Source organism: Sus scrofa, chromosome 15 (assembly GCF_000003025.6).
Source record: "Sus scrofa isolate TJ Tabasco breed Duroc chromosome 15, Sscrofa11.1, whole genome shotgun sequence".
Classification (NCBI taxonomy): Eukaryota; Metazoa; Chordata; class Mammalia; order Artiodactyla; family Suidae; genus Sus; species Sus scrofa.
Genome location: NC_010457.5, coordinates 47422687 through 47447064, shown reverse-complemented (window position 1 = coordinate 47447064; position 24378 = coordinate 47422687). Strand labels below are relative to the sequence as shown.

The 24378-nt window shown below is 35.8% G+C and overlaps 1 protein-coding gene and 1 pseudogene across 1 annotated transcript in view; one reads left to right on the top strand and one right to left on the bottom strand.

Moving 5' to 3' along the window:
• The window catches only part of LOC100525542 (disintegrin and metalloproteinase domain-containing protein 32), a 133724-nt gene that overhangs the window by 74744 nt on the left and 34602 nt on the right, over positions 1–24378 (top strand). Inside the window, exons 14-15 of the mRNA XM_021075123.1 lie at positions 11821–11913; positions 16105–16303. Coding sequence (XP_020930782.1) covers positions 11821–11913; positions 16105–16303 — 292 coding nt within the window. The remainder of the gene's footprint in view (positions 1–11820; positions 11914–16104; positions 16304–24378) is intronic.
• Positions 7942–9264, bottom strand: LOC100521755 (annotated as a pseudogene).

The following is a 24378-nucleotide window of genomic DNA, read 5'->3' as shown; positions in this document are numbered from 1 at the left end:
CATAAATGCATGTGCTTATTTCTGTGCTCTCTTCTCTGTTCCATTGATCAATGGGTCTGTTTTTGTTCCAGTGTCATATTGTTTTGATGACTGTCTCTTTGTATCATAATTTGAAGTCAGGGAGTATGACACCTCCAGCTATGCTCTTCTTTTCTCGAAATTGTTTTGTATTCTTTATCTCTGTTTTTTTCTTCTTTATATTTTAGAAGTCTTGGCCAAAAGAGGGCATCGTATAATGATCAAGGAATCAATCCAGGGAGATGTAACGTTTGTAAATATTCATGCATCCAACATTGGAGCACTTAACTACATAAAGCAAGTATTAACAGACGTAAGGGGAGAAATTGGTAGTAACTCAATAATAGTAGGAAACTTTGACACCTGATTTATGTCAATGGACAGATCATCCAGACAGAAAATCATAAAATACTGGATTTAAGTGACACATTAGACTATATGGAATTAATAAATGTAAATATAAAGCACCCCACCCCAGAGCAGCATAATACATGTTGTTTTCAAGTGCCCATGTACTATTCTCCAGGATAGATAACATGGTAGGCCACAAAATAAGTCTCAGTAAATTTAAGAAAATGGAAATCATATAAAGCTATCAAGCATCTTTTCTGACTAGGATGCTATGAGACTAGATATCAACTACAAGAAAAGTGCAAAAACCACAAATATGTCTAGACTAAACAATATACTGCTAAACAACCAATGGATCACTGAAGAAATCAAATAGGAAATTAAAAAAAAAAACTGTAGATAAATGAAAGCAAGAAACAATGATCCAAAATCTAATCTATGGGTCAAAGCAAAAGCAGTTCTATGAGGGATGTTTTTAGTGATACAAGCTTACCTCAGGAAATGAGAAAACCTAATCTAGAAGTGCTCATGTGGCACAGTGGGTTAGGGATTTGGAACTGTATTGCAGTGGCTCGGGTCACTGCTGTGGTGCAAGTATGATTCCTGGCCTGGGAACTTCCACATGCCATGGACATGGCCAACCCACCCCCATTCTTACACATACAGGAACTATAAAAGAAAAAAATACCCCAAAGTTAATAGATGCAAAAAAATAATAAATATTTATAGCAGAAATAAATGAAGTAGAAACTAAAAAAATAGAAAGATCAGTGAAACTAAGAGCCATTCTTTTTGAGAGAGATAAAATTTATAAACCTTTAGCCAGGCTCATCAAGAAAGAGAGAGCCTATATCAATACAATCAGAAATGAAAAACGAGAAGCTACAGCTGACACCACAGAAATTCAGAGGACCATAATATAATACTTCAATTATATGCCAGTAAAATGTACAACGTGGAAGAAATTGACAAATTCCTGGAAATGTATACTCTCCTAAGACTGAACCAGGAAGAAATAGAAATTATGAACAGGATAGTTACCAGTAATGACATTGAATCAGTAGTAATAATAATAAAAAAAAACTACCAATAAAAAAAGTCCAAGACCAGATGGCTTCAATAGGTGAATTCACCAAACATTTAGAGAACCATTGACACCCATTCCTATAATGATAAATGACCATATATGTGTATTTCCCTGAATTCTTTTCTATTATTTGTCCTTATGCTAATTCTACACTGTCTTAACTAATGTACTTTAATAATAGGTCTTGAAAACAGATTATGTAAATTAGCAAACTTTGATCCTCTTTTCGGAGATAGTTTCACTATTCTAAGACCTTTTTATTGCCATGTAAATTGGAGAATCAACAACTAAATGTAAAGACTTTGTTTGGAATTGTGTTGTATTGATACATCAATTTTGGGGAAGTTACTTTATTACCAATATTGAACTGCCAGTCTATGCACATGTTGTATCTCTCCACTTATTTGGACCTTCTTTATTTAGTTCTTCTGTGGGTTTCTTGTTTTGATAGTGTTTAAAACTTTTATTTAGCAATTGTAGTTATTTAGCACTATAAAAATTACAGTGGACTTTTCTGAATTCACATTGTATTTAGTGTTGATTGGAAGTACTGAGCATTGTCTTCTTTGCTTTTTAAGAAAGTTTTCTGACTTTCACCATTTAACATGATATTAGATATAAGCTTTTTTGTTTGTTTGTTTTTAACAGGTGCCCTTTACCATAGTGGAGAAATTACTTTTTATTTTTCCATTCTACTTAACTGAGAGTTTTTAAGTTGAAAAATTTGAAGTGTAATACTGTAAGTTTAAGTTGTTCAGTGTGTTGCTGTGATACATTTATATATAATATGATTGCTGATATAGTGATATGTATTACATTACATAATTAGTATACAATATTATTGTCTATGTTGATTATATTGTGCATTAGTATTCTATGGCTTATTTACTACTTGTTTTAAGTTCGTACCCTTAAATTCCATCACTCTATTACTTTGCTTCCCCTGACCTCTGGTGACCAGTGTTTTACTGTTTTTCACAGGTTTAAGTTTTTTTAGATTCCACACATAAGTGATATTACACAGTACTTGCCTTTCTCTGTTTGACGTATCTCATAGCATAATGTACTCAAGGTCCATAGATGTTGCAAATGGGAAAATAGCATCCTTTTTTATGGCTGAATAACATTCCATTGTATATGTATACCACATCTTTTCTTTTTCCCATTAATCCATTGATAGGCATTTGGGTTGTTTCTATATCTTGGCTATTATAAATAATGCTGTTTTGTTTCCTTTAGTTATATACACAGAAGTGGAATTGCTGGATCATATGATAGGTCTATTTTTAATTTTTTGAGGAACTTCCATATTGTTTTCCTCAGTGGTTGGACCAATTTACAGTCCCATTTACAGTGTATAAGTCTTTCCCTTTTACCACATCCTTACTCACACCTGTTCTCTCTTGTCTTCTTGATGAAAGCTGTTTTAATACATGTGAGGTGATCTCTCATTGTGGTTTTGATTTGCATTTTCTTGATGATTAGTGATGGTGAACATATTTTCATGTACCTGTTGTCCATCCATATGTCTCCTTTGGAAAAATATCTATTTAGTTCTTTTGCCCATTTGTAAAATTGGATTATTTGTTTTTGCTTATTAAATTAAGTTCTTTATATATTTTGGATATCACCCCTTATCTGATACATGGTTTGCAAAAGTTGTATCCGTTTATGTAGATTGTCTTTTCCATTTTGTTAATTGTTTTTTGATGTGTAGAAGCTTTTGAGTTTGATATCCCATTTGTTGATTTTTTTCTTTTGTTTGTCACTTTAGCATCATGCCCCCAAATTTATACTCAATTGCAGTATTGAGTTTCTTCCCTACATTTTCTATGCTCTTAAATTTGTTGAGGTTAGCTTTGTGCCCCAGTATGGGATTGATCCTTGAGAATGTTCCATGTGCACTTGAGAAGAATGTATATTCTGATTTTTTTTGGATGTATGTCCTGAAAATGTAGATTAAGTCTAACATTTCTATTGTGTCATTTAGGATCTCTGTTGCCTTATTGATTTTTCTGTCTAGAGCATCTGTCCATTCATGTGAGTGGGCTGTTAAAGGCTCCTACTATTATTGCATTCTCATCAGTTTCTCCTTTTATGTCTGTTAGTGTTAGTCTGGGTGCTCCTATATTAGGGGCATGTATATTGACAATTAAAATATCCTCTTCTTGAATGGATCCTTTTACCATTAAATAATGTCCTTCGTTGTCTTTCTTTATGGCCTTCATTTTAAAGTCTCTTTTGTCTGATATGAGAATTGCAACTCCTGCTTTCCTGTCTTGTCCATGCATGAAATATCTTTTCCCATCCCCTAACTTTCAATCTATATGTGTCCTTTGCCCTAAGGTGGGTCTCTTATAGACAGCATATTGTAGGCTCTTGTTTGTATGGTAATTCTATTTTTAATTTTTTGCACCATACTATTTTACATAGTGGCTGCACCAATTTACTGTTTATTTATTTATTTATGTATTTATTGGTCTTTTTAGGGCCATACCCATGGCATATGGAGGTTCCCAGGCTAGGGGTCTAATCAGAGCTGTTGCTGCTGGCCTATGCCAGAGCCACAGTAATGCTGGATCTGAGCCACATCTGCAACCTACACCATAGCTCACAGCAACGCCAGATCTTTAACCTGCTGAGTGAGGCCAGGGATTGAATCCACAACCCCATGGTTCCTAGTTGGATTCGTTTCCACTGCACCATGATGGGAACTCTGGCTACACTGATTTATAGTCCCATCAACAGTGTACTAGGGTTCCCTTTTTCCACATCTTCTCTGACATTTGTTACTTTTTTCTTTTTGATAATATTATTTTAACAGGTATGAGGTGATAGCTCATTGTGGGTATGATGTGCATTTCCCTAATAATTAGTTATGTTGAATATCTTTCCATGTGCCTGCTGGACATCTATATGTCTTCTTTGGAAAAATAGCTATTAAAGTTCTCTGCCCATTTTTTTAGTTGATTATTTCTTACTTTGTTATTTGAGTTGTATAAGTTCTTTATGTATTTTGGATATTAACCCCTTATCAGATACATGATTTGAAGATTTTTTGTTTTATGGAAAGTATTAATATCTTATTAATATGATCATCTGATGCCAAAGAAATGAACGTAATTTTACAAACTCAGAATTTTGGCAGGTACATGAAATTTACCTTTTATTGTAGTTTTATTTTTTTCCTTTTTAAAAAAATATCTGTTGAATAAAGAGGAAAGTATTGAGTGTCTTTTACATGCTAGGCACAATGCTGGTACTGAGGATATTGTTAGTACATTTAGAGTTGAATAATTGTAGCAGGTACTGTATTGCCCATAAAGCCTAAAATATTTACTCTTTGGCCCTTGACATAAAATGTTTGCTGACTCTTGCTCTAAATCTTACCTGTCACTTTTGGCAATTTTGCTGTGGATTGCTGGTCCTGTTCTCCAAGCCATAACCTGACCAGATTTCTGGTAGGCTGTGCCTTGTATTTCTTGTGGCACATCTCTTCATTCCTGACCAGATTTCTGGTAGGCTGTGCCTTATATTTCTTGTGGCACATCTCTTCATTTTCGGTATACTTTTGACTCGGTTTAAAGTGGTTGAGTTAATGGATGTGGATAAAAACAGCCAACCAACAACCAATCTCAGTCCCCACGCAATGAAGTAACTTGATTTTTTAAATTAGAAAACAGCAACAACTATGAGTTAATTATATATTTTTTAATTACTCAAATGAATTTATCACATCTGTAGTTGTATAATGATCATAACATTCTGATTTCACAGGATTTCCATCCTACAGCCCAAGCACATCGCCCCACCCCCCAAACTGTCTCCTCTGGAGACCATAAGTTTTTCAAAGTCTGTGACTCAGCATCTGTTCTGCAAAGAAGTTCAGTCTGTCCTTTTTTCAGATTCCACATGTCAGTGAAAGCATTTGATGTTGGTGTCTCATTGTATGACTGACTTCACTTAGCATGATAGTTTCTAGGTCCATCCATGTTGCTAAAAATGCAGGTATTTCGTTCTTTTTAATGGCTGAGTAATATTCCATTGTGTATATGTACCACATCTTCTTGACCCACTCCTCTGTCGATGGACATTTAGGTTGTTTCCATGTCTTGGCTATAGAGAAGAGTGTTGCAATGAACATCAGAGTACATGTGTCTTTGCGAGTCGTGGTTTTCTCTGGGTAGATGCCCAGGAGTGGGATTGCTGGATCCGATGGGAGTTCTATGTGTATTTTTCTGAGGCATCTCCATCCTGTTTTCCACAGTGGTTGCACCAATTACAATCCCACCAAGAGTGTACTAGGGTTCCTTTTTCTCCACACCGTCTCCAGCACTTCTTGTTTGTAGACTTTTGGATGATGGCCATTCTGGCTGGTGTAAGGTGGTACCTCAGAGTGGTTTTGATTTACATTTCTCTAATGATGAGTGATGTTGAACATCTTTTCATGTGTTTTTTGGCCATCTGTATGTCTTCTTTTGAGAACTGTCCGTTTAGATCTTCTGCCCATTTCTTGATGGGGTTGTTTGTTTTTTGGTATGGAGCTGCAGAAGTTGTTTATAAATTTTGGAGATTAATCCCTTGTCAGTTGATTCACTTGCAAAGATTTTCTCCCATTCTATGGGTTGTCTTTTCATTTTGCTTAGGGTTTCCTTTGCTGTGCAGAAACTTTGAAGTTGATTAGGTCCCATTGTTTATTTTTATTTTTATTGTCAATACTCTTAAGAGGTGGGTCTGGGAAGATGTTTCTGTCATTTATGTCAGAGAGTGTTTGGCCTATGTTTTCCTCTAAGAGTTTTAAAGTGTCTGGCTTATATCTAGGTCTTTAATCTATTTTGAGTTTATTTTTGTGTATGGTGTTAGGGAGTATTCTAATTTCATTCTTTTCCATGTGGCTGTCCAGTTTTGCTAGCACCACTTATTGAACAGGCTGTATTTTCTCCATTGTGTATTCTTGCCTCCTTCATCATAGATGAGTTGGTCGTAGGTGCGTAGGTTGAATTCTGAGCTGTCTATCCTGTTCCGCTGATCTATATTTCTGTCTTTGTGCCAGTACCATGCAGTTTTGATGACTGTTGCTTTGTAGTCTAGTCTGAAGTCTGGGAGCCTGATTCCTCCCACTCCATTTTTCTTTTTCAGGATGTCTTTGTCTATTCTGGGTCTTTTTTGCTTCCAAACTTTAAAACATTTTGTTCAAGTTCTGTGAAAAATGTCCGTGGTAATTTGATAGGGATTGCATTGAATCTGTATATTGCCTTAGGTAGTATAGTCATTTTGATAATATTGACTCTTCCAATCCAAGAGCATGGTATGTCTTTCCACTATTTGTGTCATCTTGATTTCTTCATCAGTGTTATAGTTTCAGAGTACAAGTCTTTTGTCTCTTTAGGTAGGTTTACACCTAGGTATTTTATTCTTTTGGATGCGATGGTAAACGGGATTGCTTCCCTAATTTCTCTTTCTGCTCTTTCATTTTTAGTGTATAGAAATGCTGTCAATTTCTGTGTATTAATTTTGTATCCTGCAACTCTGCCAAATTTGTGGATGAGTTCTAACAGTTTTCTGATAGAGTCTTTAGGATTCTCTGGGGCTTCTCAGTGCTGACTGACAGGTGGGGCCAGATTTTCCCAAAATGGCCACCTCCAGAGAAAGGCACAGCTGCTGAATATTCCCAAGAGCTTTGCTTCCAATGTCCTTCCCTCACAACAAGCCACATTCACCCCTGCTTTCCCAGGATGTCCTCTAAAAACTGCAGTCAGGTTTGACCCAGATTCCTATGGAGACTTTGGTTTGCCCTGGGACCCAGTGCACATGAATTCTGTGCACATGAATTCCGTTTCCCCCAGTTCCGTGGAGCTCCTGTGCACAAGCCCCACTGACCTTCAATGCCAGATGCTCTAGGGGCTCTGTCTCCCTGTTCCAGATCCACACACGTGAGAATTTGATGTGAGGCTCAGAGCTCTCACTCCTGTAGGTGAGTCTTTGTGAACCAGCTAGTTTTCAGTCTGTGGAACTTCCCACCCAGGAGGTATGGGATTGTTTATATTGTGAAATCGCCCCTCCTACCTCTTGATGTATCCTCCTCTTTTTCGTCTAGAGTAGGATATCTTTTTTAAAGTTTCCCGTCCATTTGGGTGAAGAATGCTCAGTCTTTATTTGTGAATTTTGTTGTTTTTAGGAGAGAAGTTGAGCTCCAGTCCTTCTATTCTGCCATCTTAATCCTGTCTCCAGTTAATTATATTTTTAAAAGGGAATTATAGAGGCACTTCAACTTAAAAATTACCCATTCTGTCTGATGTAGACATTTACAGATAAAATACAAAGTAGCAATACAGGGGGTTCCCGCTGTGGCACAGCAGCATCAGCAGCATCTTAGGAGCACTGAGAAGTGGGTTCAATCCACTGCCTGGCACAGTGGTTTAGGGATCCAGCATCACTGCACCTGCAGCTTAGATCGAGACTGTGTCTCAGATCTGATCCCTGGTCTGGAAGCTCCATATGTCACAGGGAAGCCAAAAATGTAAAAAAGAAAAGCAAAACAAAACAGCAATACAGGAGATGCTCTCTGTTCAAGGAATATTTATATAGCAAGTCTTTGTGGGGAAGGAAGTAGTTGCAGCATAGTTTTTGAATCTCTTTAGATTTTTATAAAATGGAGCAACTGAATGAAAAAGACAAACCTATGGATAATATTTACAACAAGACCAATTGAAAAGTTATTGTCCTGAACCTCCAAATATAAGCAGGTATGGAGCAAGGCTTTTGTGGTATCAACATTTGCACAGGAGACAATAGGGAAGCAATGGGGAATATCTAAATCTGAGAATGAGAGAACCCCAAAATAGTCACCAAATGTTTATGGAAAACATAGCAGGCCCAGCTGAAACTGGAAAGCCTTTTGCCTGCTCTAGTTGTGGGTAAGTACAAGGGGTTGATTATTGGGACTAGAAGAACTGAAGCATCTTGCTCCTATCAACTTTTGGAACTTAACCACTGTAATGACCTTCTAGGAGAGGTCCCCAACCTGAGAAGAACCCGTTGGGAGTGGTGGATGTGGATATTAGAAATGAAAGAGAGAGGATCCAGATAAAGTCAGGCTAGAATAGAATCCAGAAGCCTCGGGAGGAATATTGTAGTTTTATATCACACTAGTCTAAAAGCAGTTCTCTACAACTACTCCAGCATAGCTCCTTTGGAATTATTTCAGTCATTCTTAATATGTGGCTTTACCAAAGACTTTGAATCTAAAACAAACATAAAATTTCAAATTAGTTATTTTTAGTTATGAATGGGATAGGAAAAAGTCATCAGATGATGGCTAGAGCTGTTAATTTCCAACAAAACACTGTGTTGAAATATTTCTTCTGATACACCCGGTATAAATCAGAACTTTCAAAAAACAGGCCAACTACCGAAATGCAATAATGAAGCCTCTGCAGCTTAGGCATTGCAGAGTCCTAAACTTCTGACAATGCTAAGCAAAGCATCTTTCTTGCAAATTAAATGGGTTTCTAGGATTACCATGTAGTTGAGCTTTCAGAGACAGACACTCAAGCATATCATTAGCATATATCGTCATGACTGTGGTTGTAATTAATTATGTCTAAAGAGTTTAATACCCATGCAAGTCCAAAATGGAAGAACACATAAATGGATATGGTAATCGCCAAGAGCAGACTGTAAAAGCACTGGCTGGCTGTGCTGGTGCAACCCTGTGAGAAGTTTTCTTCTGCAGAAGCTGAGTTTAACAGTCCACCTAAAGAGATCAGTGGAATAAGAACAGTCAGTGTGGGAAGAGACAGAAACATTCTTCTCTCCCTCTTATTACCTGCCACTCTGACTTTTTATTTATTTATTTTTAAATGATTTTTTCCCATTATAGTTAGATTAGTGTTCTGTCCGTTTTCTACTATACAGCAAAGTGACCCAGTCACACATATATATATTTCTTTTTTCTCACATTATCTCCCATCATGTTTCATCACAAGTGACTAGATATAATTCCCTGTGCTATATAGCAGGATCTCATTGCCTATCCACTCCAAATGCAATAGTTTTCATCTACCCAAACTCCCAGTCTGTCCTACTCCCTTCCCCTCCCCCTTGGCAGCCGCAAGTCTGTTCTCCATGTCCATGAGTTTCTTTTCTGTGGAAAGGTTCTTTTGTGCCATATATTAGAGTTCAGATATAAGTGATCTCATATGGTATTTGTCTTTATTTTTCTGACTTCACTTACTATGAGAGTCTCTCGTTCCATCCATGTTGCTGCAAATGGCATTATTTTGTGTTTTTTTTATGGCTGAGTAACTATTCCATAGTGTATATATACATTTTCTTAATCCATTCATCTGTCAATGGATGAATGGATTTCATCAACCTAAACAACAATTTAGGTTGTTTCCATGTCTTGGCTATTGTGAATAGTGCTTCAGTGAACATATGGGTGCTAATGTAAATGGTATTGTTTTTTATTTCAAATTTTTATTTTTCATTGTTGGTGTACAGGATATTTTGTATATTTACCTAGTATCCAGCAACCTTGCTATAATTGCTTAGTAGTCACAGGTGTTTTTATTATTATTATTATTGTACTTTGGTTAATTATTTGGTATATTCTTTACACAGGCTATCATGTAATCTGTGGACAGAAACATTTTTATTTCTTCTTTCCTATCTGTATATTTTTCACTTCATTTTCAGTCTTACTGTATTAGATAGTGATTCCATCAAGATGTTGAAGGGAGTGGTGAGAGGAGGCATCCTTGCTTTGTTCCTTTTTTAGGAGGAAAGCTTATAGTTTCTTATCATAAGTATGATGTTAGCTATGTTTTTTTTTCTATATGTTATCAAATGGAGAAATTTCCCTCTTTTCCTAGCTTGCTATAATAAATGAGTGTTGGATTTTTTCAAATGCTTTTTCTACAAAATTGTTATGATCATTGATTTTTCTTCTTTAGCCTGTTAATATAATGGATTACATTAATGGATGTTTGCATAATAAACCAGCCTTGCATACTTGTGACACATCCCCTTTTGTTGTAGTGTATAATTATTTTTATACATTATTGGATTCAACTTCCTTTTTTGTTGAGAATTTTCACATCTGTGTTTATGTGAGATACTGAGCTGTAATTTTCTTTCTTGTAATGTCTTTGTCTGGGCTTGATATTAGGCTAATATTGAAACTCATAGAATAAGGAAGCATCACATATCAATGTTGGGAAAGTATTGTATCTGTTGTTCCATGGGGTGAAGGCAGTAAGAGTTCCATATTTAGTGCCTCTCTTGAGTTCTATCCTGGATGTGTCTTCTCTTGGCTGATTTTAATTCGTATCTTTCCATGTAATAAACCATAACTGTAAGTATAACAGCTTTCAGTGAGTTCTGTGAGTCCTCTCAGTAGATTATCAAACATAAGGCTGGTTTTGAGAATCCACTGAACTTGATTAGTGTAAGAAATAAGGACAGTCTTGAGGACTATTCTAAGTTTGTAGTGGGACTAAACTCTGCCCACCCCTTCCCCCCAACTTTATTGGGTATGATTGACCAAAAAAGGAAAAAAACTTGTATATATTAATGGGTATAAGTATACAACTTGATGTCTTTGTTTTGTTTTGTTTTTCAACCACCCACACTGACATATGGAAGTTCCTGGGCCAGAGATCAAATCCAAGCCAGAGTTGTAACCTATGCCACAGCTGCAGCAATGCTGATCCTTTAGCCCATTGTTCTGGGCTGGGGATTGAACTGGCACCTCCACAGAGACAAGCCAGATAATTAACCCACTGCACTATAGTGGAAAGTCCTGTGATGTTTTGATATATATATACATTGTGAAATTATTCACACAATCAAACTAGTTAACATGTCTATCATCTCACATAATTATGATTTTTTTTTGGTGTGGTGAAAATACTTCATCTGCCTTAGAAAATTTCAAATATATAGTATACTATTGTCAACTATAGTCAAGCTGTACATTAGATCCTAAGAACTAACTCATCTTATAAATGAAAGTTTGTGTTTTGATCAGTATATCCCCTTTCCTCTCACCCTTCAAGCACTGGTGACTATAATTTAACTCTCTGTTACTATTATCCAAATTTTGAAAAAAGTTGTTTTATATACTCTACCCGGTTTTCTAGTTGAATTAGAGTTTTAGTAAGGCACCAGTTACTCTGTTTTGACCTGGATTAAAGTCCCACCTTAGTATTTTAATTATTTAGAAATGTAAAAATCTGTGACATCAACATCTTACATATTGTTTCCCCCAAATAAAAAAATAAGCCCCATAGTACAGCTTATGCCGAAGTTTTTATTAGTGCCATGATGTATTTTTACTTGTGCATTCCACTCATTTATAGCAATGTGGACCTGATAGCTGTTGTAACCCTCGAACCTGTATGCTGAAACCAAATGCACAATGTGATAGAGGATCATGCTGCAACAACTGTCGAGTAAGATTTAAGTTTATTAATATTTTCCAAGTATACAGTGAATTATGTCTCAGACTTTAGAACACTTAGATACTTAGCTGTAAAAGAAATGACCTTTTATATAAAGAAAAATATACTAAATTCAGGGTCATGTTTTGATTTTATGAATTATAGCTGGATGTTGAAGCCTCCTTCTAATGCCATTGTTTTCCCTAATGATGTGTTGTTTTAAAACCTCGATTTGAGGGCATTACAGAATTCTTTTATACAAAAGTTTCATTAAAGAGAACTATTTTCATTTATTTTAGCCAATATTTATATTTTTATAAATAAAAATGTTATTTTAGGTTGTGATGAGTACCTTTAGGTATGTAATTGAAAGACATAGCAGTTTTCCATAAATACATAAATAATAAAACTCACTAGATGTGACATTTATCTTTTTAAAAGTGTTTTCCTTTCTTTGACAAATTCTGTGTCAAGTGCTGAGTTACAACAGATTGCAGCAAGGGAACTTGCTCTGCTGTGTTTGAAACCTTGACACAGAAGCAGGTCATCTAAGAATGGTTTAGCACCAGGTACCCCATAAGTGTTCAGTGCTTGACAGGCAAGGGGGCGACCTCCTTTCCAGCCATGCCCTTGTCCCGAGATGAAGGGCTCTCTTCACTTGACCCTGCTCCCAATGCTGTAACACTTTTCATTTTTTTTAAATTATTTTTTTATCATTTAAAATTTTTTATTGACGTATGGTTGACTTACAGTGTTGTGTTAATTTCTGCTATACAGCAAAGTGATTCAGTTATACATATAAACATATCCATTCTTTTTCAGAATTCCCTGTGCTATATACAGTGGTCTCCATTGACCATCCATATGATAGTGTGCATATGCCAGTCCCAAACCCCCAATCCCTCCCTTTTCTCGTTTGTCCCCTTTGGTAACCATAGGTTTGTTTTCAAACTCTGGTTTTGTTTCTGTTTTGTAAATAAGTTTGTTTGTATTATTTAGATTCCATATGTAAGTGATATCATATGATAGTTGTTTTTCTTTGTCTGACTTATTTCACTTAGTATGATAATCTCTAGGTCTATCCATGTTACTGCAAATGGCATTATTTCATTCTTAAATATTATTTATAGCTAATATTCCATTGTGTATATGTACCACATCTTTTTCTTTTTCTTTTTTTCTGGCCATGCTCATGGCATGTGGAAGTTCCTGGGCCAGGAATTGAACCCAAGCCACAGTAGTGATAGTGATGGATCCTTAAGCTGCTGAGCCACCAGGGAACTCCCATACCACATCTTCTTTATCCTTTCCTCTGTTGATGGACATTTAGGTTGCTTCCAAATCTTGGCTATTGTAAATAGTGCTGAAGTGAACATTGGGGTGCGTGTATCTTTTTTTTTTTTAGATATTTAATATTTATGTATTATTATTTTTTATTACTCAAATGAATTTATCATATCTGTAGTTATATAATGATCATAACATTCTGATTTCACAGGATTTCCATCCTACAGCCCAAGCACATCGCCCCACCCCCAAACTGTCTCCTCTGGAGACCATAAGTTTTTCAAAGTCTATGACTCAGCATCTGTTCTGCAAAGAAGTTCAGTCTGTCCTTTTTTCAGATTCCACGTGTCAGTGAAAGCATTGGATGTTGGTGTCTCATTGTATGACTGACTTCACTTAGCATGATAATTTCTAGGTCCATCCATGTTGCTAAAAATGCAGGTATTTCGTTCTTTTTAATGGCTGAGTAATATTCCATTGTGTATATGTACCACATCTTCTTGATCCACTCCTCTGTTGATGGACATTTAGGTTGTTTCCATGTCTTGGCTATTGCAAATAGTGTTGTAATGAACATCGGCGTACATGTGTCTTTGCGAGTCGTGGTTTTCTCTGGGTAGATGGCCAGGAGTGGGATTGCTGGATCAAATGGGAGTTCTATGTTTAGTTTTCTGAGGCATCTCCATCCTGTTTTCCACAGTGGTTGCACCAATGTACAATCCCACCAAGAGTGTACTAGGATTCCTTTTTCTCCACACCCTCTCCAGCACTTCTTGTTTGTAGACTTTTTTTTTTTTGTCTTTTGTCTTTTTTGTTGTTGTTGTTGTTGTTGTTGTTGCTATTTCTTGGGCCACTCCCGCGGCATATGGAGGTTCCCAGGCTAGGGGTCTAATCGGAGCTGTAGCCACCGGCCTACGCCAGAGCCACAGCAACACGGGATCCGAGCCGCGTCTGCAACCTACACCACAGCTCACGGCAACGCCGGATCGTTAACCCACTGAGCAAGGGCAGGGACTGAACCTGCAACCTCATGGTTCCTAGTCGGATTCGTTAACCACTGCGCCACGACGGGAACTCCAGTAGACTTTTTGATGATGGCCATTCTGGCTGGTGTAAGGTGGTACCTGATAGTGGTTTTGATTTGCATTTCTCTAATGATGAGTGATGTTGAACATCTTTTCATGTGTTTTTTGGCCATCTGTATACATCTATCTTTTTGAATTATGATTTTCTCTGGATATATGCCCAGGAGTGGGATTACTGGTCATATGGTAGTTCTATTTTTAGTGTTTTGAGAAACCTCCATACTATTTTCCACAGTGGTTGTACCAATATACATTCCCACCAACAATGTATGAGGGCTCCATTTTCTCTGTACTCTTTCTAGCATTTATTGTTTGTAGACTTCTTGATCATGGTCATTCTGGCTGGTGTGAGGTAATAGCTCATTGTTGTTTTGATTTGCCTTTTTTTTAATGATTAGCGATGTTGAGCATCTTTTCATGTGTTTTTTGGCCATCTGTGTCTGTCTTTGGAGAAATGACTCTTTAGATCTTCTGCCCACTTTTTGATTGGGTTGTTTATTTTTATGATATTGAGCTGCTTTAGCTGTTTGTTTATTTTGGAGGATAATCCCTTGTCAGTTGCTTCATTTGCAAGTATTTTTCCCATTTTGCATGTGGTCTTTTCATTTATTGTCTCCTTTGCTGTGCAAAAGATTTTAAGTTTAATTAGGTCCCATTTGTTATTTATGTTTTTATTTTCATTACTCTAGGAGGTGGATCCAAGAAGATATTGATGATATATAAGAGTATTTTGCCTATGTTTTCCTCTAAGAGTTTTATGGTATCTGGCCTTACACTTAGATCTTTAATACATTTCAAGTTTATTTTTGTGTATGGTGTTAGAGGGTGTTTTAATTTCATTCTTTTATATGTAGCTGTACAGTTTTCCCAGCACCACTTATTGGAGAGACTGTGTTTTTCCTGTAACATTTTTCAAATTCTATATGTTAGCACAAAATTTAAACTATGAGTTGTTATGCAAAGATCATTTATCTTAAAGGCCACATTTTGTCTTAATGATGAAGATATTGATTCCTATCTCCTATTTTCCTTTTCATTTCTTCCGTCATATTTGTGACAGATTCATCACATGAGAGCCCCTCTATTGAATAACCTGCCACTGGTTTCCTGTTCTTTATTGTCCTTGACTGATGCAGTTTTATGTTTATTTTTCTTCTAGAATCTTAGCATGTGGTTAATTCTTACCTCTGTGATTTTTAGTGTCAACTGGAAATTATGAAGTATGGGATAGATACCCAGTTAATATTCTTTCTACAAAACTTCAGTATACATGAAAGTGTTATTTAAGCATAGGATAATTCAGGAGAAAGATTGCAGTTGGTTTTCTTCTTTTTCAAAGACTTCTGTAGTTAAACTGCCTCCTTAATCTTCCTTGGTTTCCCACTATTCATTCTCAGTTATTTAGGTTTCATATTTTCAAATTACAGATATTCCATACTTATAAACTATGATTTTTAGTAAGTATATTTTATTTGAAAATTATAAAAATTATACAGTTTTTACCCATAAGGAATAATTATTCCAAACAAAAACTGTTTTTCCCCCCCTTCCACCAAACGCTAACAAAACTTAGGCTCTCATCATATCATATTTGTGTTATACTTTTACTTGTACAAGTGTTTTATCTTCTGTTTTTTTCAGTATGATTATCATATAATTCTCAATTTTTTTCAGTATGATTATCATGCTTTATACAAAGAAGATACTAAGAGACATTAATGAATAAGTACATCATCAAGCTATAAATGTATTTAGGACAATTTTGAAATATATATTGATAAACACAATCTTATATACAATGCTTTCATTTTTACATTTTAATTTCTACTAGTTTCTGCAAGCAGGTACTACCTGCAGGCCCACTGCACATCCTGAATGTGATATTTCTGAGACTTGTAATGGAAGCTCAGGAAGCTGTCCACCTGATGTAACTATACATGATGGACACTCATGTAAAAACAATAAAGCCTTTTGTTTTGAAGGAGACTGCCGTGATCTTGATGCACATTGTGAGAGAATATTTGGAAAAGGTAATATTGTTTTGTAATATCTATGGAGTTGGACATAAATATTTTTATTAACATTACCAAGACAATGGATAATTGTTTATATTTATATTCTTTATTCTACTTAACATCTCTATTTTTTTATGTTTTAAACTTACTAAGGTATAATTGACAAAAATATGTTTAAAGTGTATAACTTAATATTTTGATAAATATACACACACACACGTTGTGCAATAATTGCCTCTGTCAGCTACTTAACATAGTCATTACATGTATGTTTACATATATATACATACCCAGGAATAGGCTTGCTGGATCATAAGGTAATACATTTAAACAGCCTAACTACTGTTTTCCATGATGTTTTTACAAATATTCATTATTAAAAACAGTCTCTAGAAGTTCCCCTTTCTTCATAATACTTATCTTTTGCATTTCTGAAAACAACTATCGTAAAAAGTGTGAACTGTGATTTTTCTTTGCATTTCCCTGATGATTAGTGAGCCCCTTTTCATTTATCTGATGGTCATTTATATATCTTTTATTTCAAGAAATGTCTATTTAAGCCGTTGCTATTTTTAAATCTGTTTTCCTTTGTTATTGAGTTATATGTGTTACTTATATATTTTGGAGATAAATCCTTTATCAGATATATGGTTTGCTAATATCTTCTTCCATTTGATAGGTTTCACTTTTTGCTTTGTTGATTGTTTCCTTTGCTGAGAAGTTTTCAGTTTTATGCAGTCCCACTTATTTGTTGTTGCCTTCTCAGTGTCCAAGAACTTTCTTTCAGTGTTTTCTTCTAGTAGATTTATAGTTTTAGGTTAGTTTAAGTCTCCTTGACCACCAGCTTTATTGAGATATTATTGACATATAACATGGTATAAGTTTAAGGTGTACAACATGTTGATTTGGTACTTTTATATATTTCAAAATTATTACCACCATAGTGTTAACTAAACATTCATTTTTCATGGTGAGAACACTTTAGATTTACTTTCTCAGCAACTTTCAAGTATATAATATGGTATTATTAAGTATAAACACCGTGCTGTACATTAGACTTCAAGAACTTATTTTACTCATAACTGGGAGTTTGTAATCTTTGATGAACATCTCCCATTTGACACCACCATCCTAGCCTGTGGTAACTATTTCTCTATTCTTTGTTTCTCTGAGTTCAGTAAGTTTCCACATCTAAGTGATATCATGGAGTATTGTCTTTCCCTGTCTCACTAATTTTACTTAGCATAATGCCCACAAGTTTTATCCATGTTATAAATGACAGGATTTATTTCTTTCTCATAACTTAATAATATTGATATCTCTCATTTTCATTACCCATTAAAATCCTGTCAGAAAGGGGAAAATTTTCCATCCTTCTTAAACTCCTCTAGTTCCTTTGCCTCATCAAATAATTAAAATGACATAGATTAACTTGAGAAATAAAATTTTAGTTCATACGTATGAGACCCCCACATACATGAAAGAGTCAGAGACCCCATATACATAAGATATTCAGAGACAGAAATGTAAAATGAGTTGTTGCGGGACCAGCTCAGCCGTGAGGGCTGAAGAACAGGCACTACGAAACTTAAGAAAAGGTTAACATAAAACAAAACATAGAGACATTTGTCTTAATCAAATGTGGGAACGGGGTTCTCATGGTCTCAGGGACCAAGAGCCCCACCTCAAGAAAGCACACTGCTTTTATTGTGCTCTTTAGGATTACATCAAGTGAGGAGGGGGCTGTAAGTGCAGGATGCAGTTTTTTTTTTAATTTTTTTAAAAAGTCACGTAGCTGGTATCTGGTTTAGCTTTTAACAATCGTTAGCATTGAGGGAAGCCTGGCATCAGCTATTTATGCATAGCATCCAGAGAATCACCATTGTGCTTCCACAGATAGCATGCCTAGTGTGCCTAGATTTGTACCTCGTATCCTGCTAAGGACCCCTCGTAAACCCCTTGGGGTCATGAGGCTCATCTTCCACTTATCTTAACAGGACATATCATGCTGTGCAAACCACATGCCTCTCTGCACAGGTCCAGCATGCCTAGACCAATGCATTATGTCCTTATACAGCTGACTACATGAATAACTTGTGCCTTTTGGTCTTTGTCCTTAAGCTTAAGTTATTTACCAGTGCTGCGACTGTTTTTCAGGCAGGAATATAGGGTAAAGTAAAGCTGGAGAAGATGGAGTTTTCAGCATAAAAAATAGAAGCAGAGAGGCTAAGAAAAGATTGTAGAAAAGTTGTATATGCCATCCTGAGCTAAGCAATGGGATAGGAGCCTGGAGCTTTCAAGGACTGGGATGTCATTCACAGGACCAGAAGAAGAATAGATGTTTGGTAATTAGATATTTGCCCTGCCATGCAGACAGGGCCACTTAGATAGATTTATCTCTGATAATAACAATTCTTGGAAGAATCCCTAATTTAAATTCTTCCAGGTTGTTAAGAAAAGAGTAGAGATTTCTTTTGAGCCTGCAGGGTCTTGATTGCCTTTAGCTCAAAATAATCCATATGCCAAAGTGGTCCACTAGGGGAGGCCTGTTCAAACTCCTGCGATTCGTTAGACACTTAGGTTGTTTCCAAATCTTGCCTGTGGTGAATAATGCTGCAATGAACATTGGAATGCAGATATCTTTTTGAGATCATGTTTTCATTTTCATTGGATATGAAGTAGACTGGAAGTGTAATTTCTGGATCATAGTGTAGTTCTATTTTTAAGTTTTTGAGTAACATCCATACTGTTAATTCATAGTAGCTGTACCAATGTGCATTTCCACCAACAGTGCACAAATGTTTCATTTTCTCCATATCCTCATCAACATTTGTTATCTCTTGGCTCTTTGTTGGAAGCCAGTCTAACAAGTGTGAGGTAATATGTCATTCTGGTTTTAATTTGCATTTCTTTAATGATTAGTGATACTGAACACCTTGTCATATATCTGCTGGCCATTTGTATATCCTCTTTGAAAATAATCTATTCAGTTATGTTACCCATTTTACAATCAGATCTTTTTTTATTGGCTTCAATGAATTCTTTATATATTTTGGAGATTGTTATTATCAGGTACATAATTTGAAAATATTTTCTTCTAGTCCATAGTTTGCCCTTTTTTTTATTATTATTGTATTTTTGCTGTGCAAAAATCTTTTTAGCTTGATCAAGTTCACTTTTTTTTTTCCCTTTTTTGGCATTTGTTGCTAATGATTTTGGTGTCATTTCCAAAAAGTCATTACCAGGACCAATGTTAAGGAGCTTTTCCCATGTGTCTTCTAGGTGTTTTATTGGTTCAGTTTTTTAATTTAAGCTTTAGGGAGTTTCTGTCGTGGCGCCACAGAAACGAATCTGACTAGGAACCATGAGGTTGAGGGTTCAATCCCTGGCCTTGCTTAGTGGATTAAGGATCCAGCATTGCCGTGAGCTATGGTGCAAGCTGGTGGCTACAGCTCCGATTAGACCCCTAGCCTGGGAACCTCCATATGCTGCAGGTGAGGCTCTAAAAAGACAAAAAAAAAATTAAGCTTTAATCTATTTTGAGTTCATTTTTATGAGTTGTATAAGATAGTGGTCTAATTTCATTCTTTTGCATGTAGCCATCCAGTTTTTCCAAAGTGGTTTAATGAAGAGATAGAGATTCTCTTTTGCCCATTGAGTATTTGGGGCTTCCTTGTCAAAGTATTAATTGACTTTATATGTGGGAGTTTGTTTCTGGGCTCTGAAACTTTTTTCATTGGTCTGTGTGTCTATTCTTATGCCATCACATACTGTTTTAATTACTATAGATTTGTTGTATAATTGTAATAAGGAAATGTATATCTTTAGCTTTATTTTTTCTCAGGATCATCTTGGCTATTCAGGGTGTCTTTTGGTTCCATACAAATTTTAGGATTTTTAAATATTTCTATGAAAAATGCCATTGGAATTTTTTAGGGATAGCATTGACTCTATAGACGGCATTGGGTAATATGGACATTTTAATGATATTAATTCCTTTGATCCATGAACACAGGATATCTTTCCTTTTGTTTATATCTTAGATTTTTTTCATGGAAATCTTGTAGTTTTCAGGCTACACATCTCTTACTTATTTGATTTTAATTTATTCCAAAGTATTATATTGATTTTGATGCTTTTTGTTTGTTTGTTTGTTTTTAAGGCCACACCTGTAGCATATGGAAGTTCCCAGGCTAGGAGTTGAATCAGAACTGTAGCTTCTGGCCTATACCACAGCCATGGCACTGCAGGATCTAAGCATCTGAGCTGTGTCTGCTACCTACACCACAGCTCACAGCAGCGCTGGATCCTTAACCCACTGAGCAAGGCCAGGGATCGAACCCACATCCTCACGGATACTAGTCAGTTTTGTTACCGCTGAGCCATGATGGGAACTCCTGATTTTGATTGTATTTGGAATGGCATTTAAAAAAAATGTTCAGCTCTTTTGTTATTAATGTACAGAAATTCAACTGATTTACATATGTTGATTTTCTATGCTGTAACTTCACTTAATTTGTTGACTAGTTCTAACAGCTTTTTGGTGGAATATTCAGGATTTTTCCCTATATAAGATTATATTTTCTATAAAACAATTTTATTTGTTTTCAATTTGGATGCTTTTTATTTTTTCTTCCTTAACTGCTCTTGCTACAAATTCTAGTACTATGCTGAATAGAAGTGGTGGGAATGAGCACCCTTATGTTGTTCTCAATGTTAGAGGGAAAAAATTTAACTTTTTATAATCGAGTATAGTGTTGGCTGTGGGGTTATTATAAATGACTTTTTTTGTGTTAAGATCTGTTCCTTCTATACTTAATTTGTTGATCATTTCTATCATGAAAAATGTATTTTTTTATCAAATGCCTTTTTTGCATCTATTGGGAGGATCATATGATTTTTTAAAATTTTTGTTCTTTCAGCGTAATGTATCACAGTTATTCACTTGCATATGTTGAACCATCCTTGAATTCAGGGATAAATACCATTTTACCTGATGGGGTTTGACCATTTTAATGTTCTGTTGAATTTGGTTTGTTAGTATTTTAATTTTTTTTTTTAGGTTTGTCAATATTTTGTTGAGAATTTTGATATCCATATTCATCAAGGATATTGCTCTGTAGTTTTCTTTTCTCGTATGTTCTTATATGGCTTTGACATCAGAGTAAAGCTGGCCTTGTAGGATACTGGAAGTGTTCCATTTTCTTCAATTTGTTGGAAGAGTTTGAGAAAGATTGGCATTAATTCTTTAAATGTTTGATATAATTCACCAGGAAAAACCATCTGACTGGGACTTTCCTATATTGAGAGGTTTTTGATTACTGATTCATTCTCCTTACTAGTAATTAGTCTGTTCTGATTTTCTGTTTCATCATGATTTAGTCTTGGGTCAGTTATCTATTTCTAGGAATTTATTCATTTGTTTCTAAGTTATCCAGTTTCTTGGTATATAATTATAATACTCTGTAATGATCCTTTGTGGGGTTTTTTGTTTTTGTTTTTGTTTTTGTTTTTTGGCCTTTTTGCCTTTTCTAGGGCTGCTCCCACAGCACATGGAGGTTCCCAGGCTAGGGGTCTAATCGGAGCTATAGCCACCGGCCTACACCAGAGCCACAGCAATGCAGATCTGAGCCGCATCTGCGACCTACGCCACAGCTCATGGCAACGCCAGATCCTTACCCCACTGAGCAAGGCCAGGGATCAAACTCACAACCTCATGGTTCCTAGTCGGATTTGTTAACCACTGCACCACGACGGGAACTCCAATCCTTTGTGTTTTTATGTGTACACTTCCATATATTGGTATGTTTTCCAACTGTTATTAATTTCCAGTTTCATACCATTGTTGTTGGAAAAAATATTTGGTTAGATATCAGTCTTATATTTGCTCAGACTTCTCTTATGTTGTATCATAAGATCTACCCTGGAGAAATGCTCCATGTGTGCTTGAGAAGAATGTGCTTTTGTCTGTGGTTGAGTGAAACGTTCTGTATGTCTGTTAGGTTTTTGTTTATGTTTAACCATAAATTTACATAAAACATCTTATATATGGAACAGTTTATTTTATGCTGATGACAATTTAACTTTTTTGTCTTTTTGCCTTTTCTAGGCATATGGAGGTTCCCAGGCTAGGGGTCCAGTCGGAGCTGTAGCTGCCAGCCTTCACTAGAGCCACAGCAATGCCAGATCTGAGCCAAGTCTGCAACCTACACCACAGCTCACGGCAACACCAGATCCTTAACCCACTGAGCAAGGCCAGAGATCAAACCCGCAACCTCATGGTTCCTAGTCAGATTCATTAACCATTGAGCCACGACGGGAACTTCGATAACAATTTAACTTTGATTGCAAACAAAACTCTATGCTTTTTCTCTCCTCCTTTTATGTTTCTGATGTCACAAGTTACCTATTTTTTCAATTTGTATTCATTAAGAAATTATTGTAGATATTGGTATTTTTAATACTTTTGTCCTTTAACCTTGTACTAGAATTATATAGTTAATATGCCACTGTATCACAGTTTGAGTATTTTGAATATGATGATATCCTTGCCTTTACCAGTAAGCTGTCTATTTTTGTTTTCATGTTACTTATTAGCTTCTTTCATTTCAGCCTGATTAACTCCTTTCAGCATTTCTTGTAAGGTAGGTTTAGTTGTGATCAATTTCTTTTGCTTTTGTTTATTAGAGAAAGTCTTTATTCCACCTAATTTCTTAGGGACAGCTTTGCTGCGTAAATTATTCTTGGCATTCTATAACTTTGAATATACCATCTCATTCTTTCTTCTCATCATGAATTAGTGGAAAGTTTAGCTTTTAATTTTTTTTTTTTGGTCTTTTTGGAGCCATACCTGCAGCATATGGAGGTTTCCAGGCTAGGGGTTGAATTGGAGCTATAGCTGCCAGCCTACACCACAGCCACAGCAACACAGGATCTGAGCTATGTCTGTGACCTACCCCACAGCTTATGGCAATGCTGGATCCTTAACCTACTGACTGAGGTCAGTGATCAAAACCACATCCTCATGGATACTAGTTGGGGTCTTTAACTGCTGAGCCACAACAGGAACTCCGAATTTGTGGAAAGTTTAAATTGGCTCTATCTACATATTTGGAAAATGTAGGGTTGAAAATTGCCTCTTTCAAGAAAAATATGTAGAAGGCTACAAGACAGAAACTATTGAAATTAATGAGGCAACATTGGACACATAATTTGGGAGATACCACAAAGGAGTTTGTTTCAAATATTAATCTTTAAATCTGTATGCCTTCAAATAAGATAGGTATAATTCCTGTTGGAGGTTTTGATTTTGGATGTCAAACTCCATAAGGAAGATAGCTCATGAGGTATATTTCCCAGGGTGTTGGTTTTTTCGTTTATTCACCTTAATTGGATAAGGCATTCTTCAAGCACTGAAAACCCAGTGATGGACAAGACAAAAAAAGATTCATATTGTTATGGAGGTTATATTCCATTGAAGGCCTCAGGCATAAACAATAAAAATTAGTAAATAAATAAACACAATTGTTTCCATTAGTGATGAATATTACGATGACAGAAAATTCTTCCAGATAAAGCAGCATCAATAGCAACAACAAACAGATCATGAAGTTGAGGCTGTTTTAGATAGGGTGTTCAGAGATGGTTTCTGTATGGAAGTGAAATTTGAATAGAAACTTGAGTACTGAGAAGCCAGCCAAGAGATGATCTTGGGAAAGAACATTTCACTTGTAAGAAATGTTATCCTACTGAGTTAGTAATGAATTTGATGTATTCAAGAATGAAAAAAAGGGCAGTGTGGCTGAAATGTAGTGAACAGGGCTGAGTAAGGATCATGGTAAGAAAACTGGATTTTATTCTTAGTGTAATGGTATACCATTGGAGATATTTAAGTAAGAAGTTGATGTATGGTTTTTATTTTTAAAAGGATCACTCTGATTTTTGATATGGAGAAAGTACTGTGAGGAGTGGAGAGTAGAAATGAGGAGTCAATTAGAAGGCTGTGGTTGCCTCTTAAAAGAGAACTGATAATACCTCAAGCTAGAGTGGTACCTATGGAGAAGATGAGAGCTGGTCATGCTCAGGCTGTT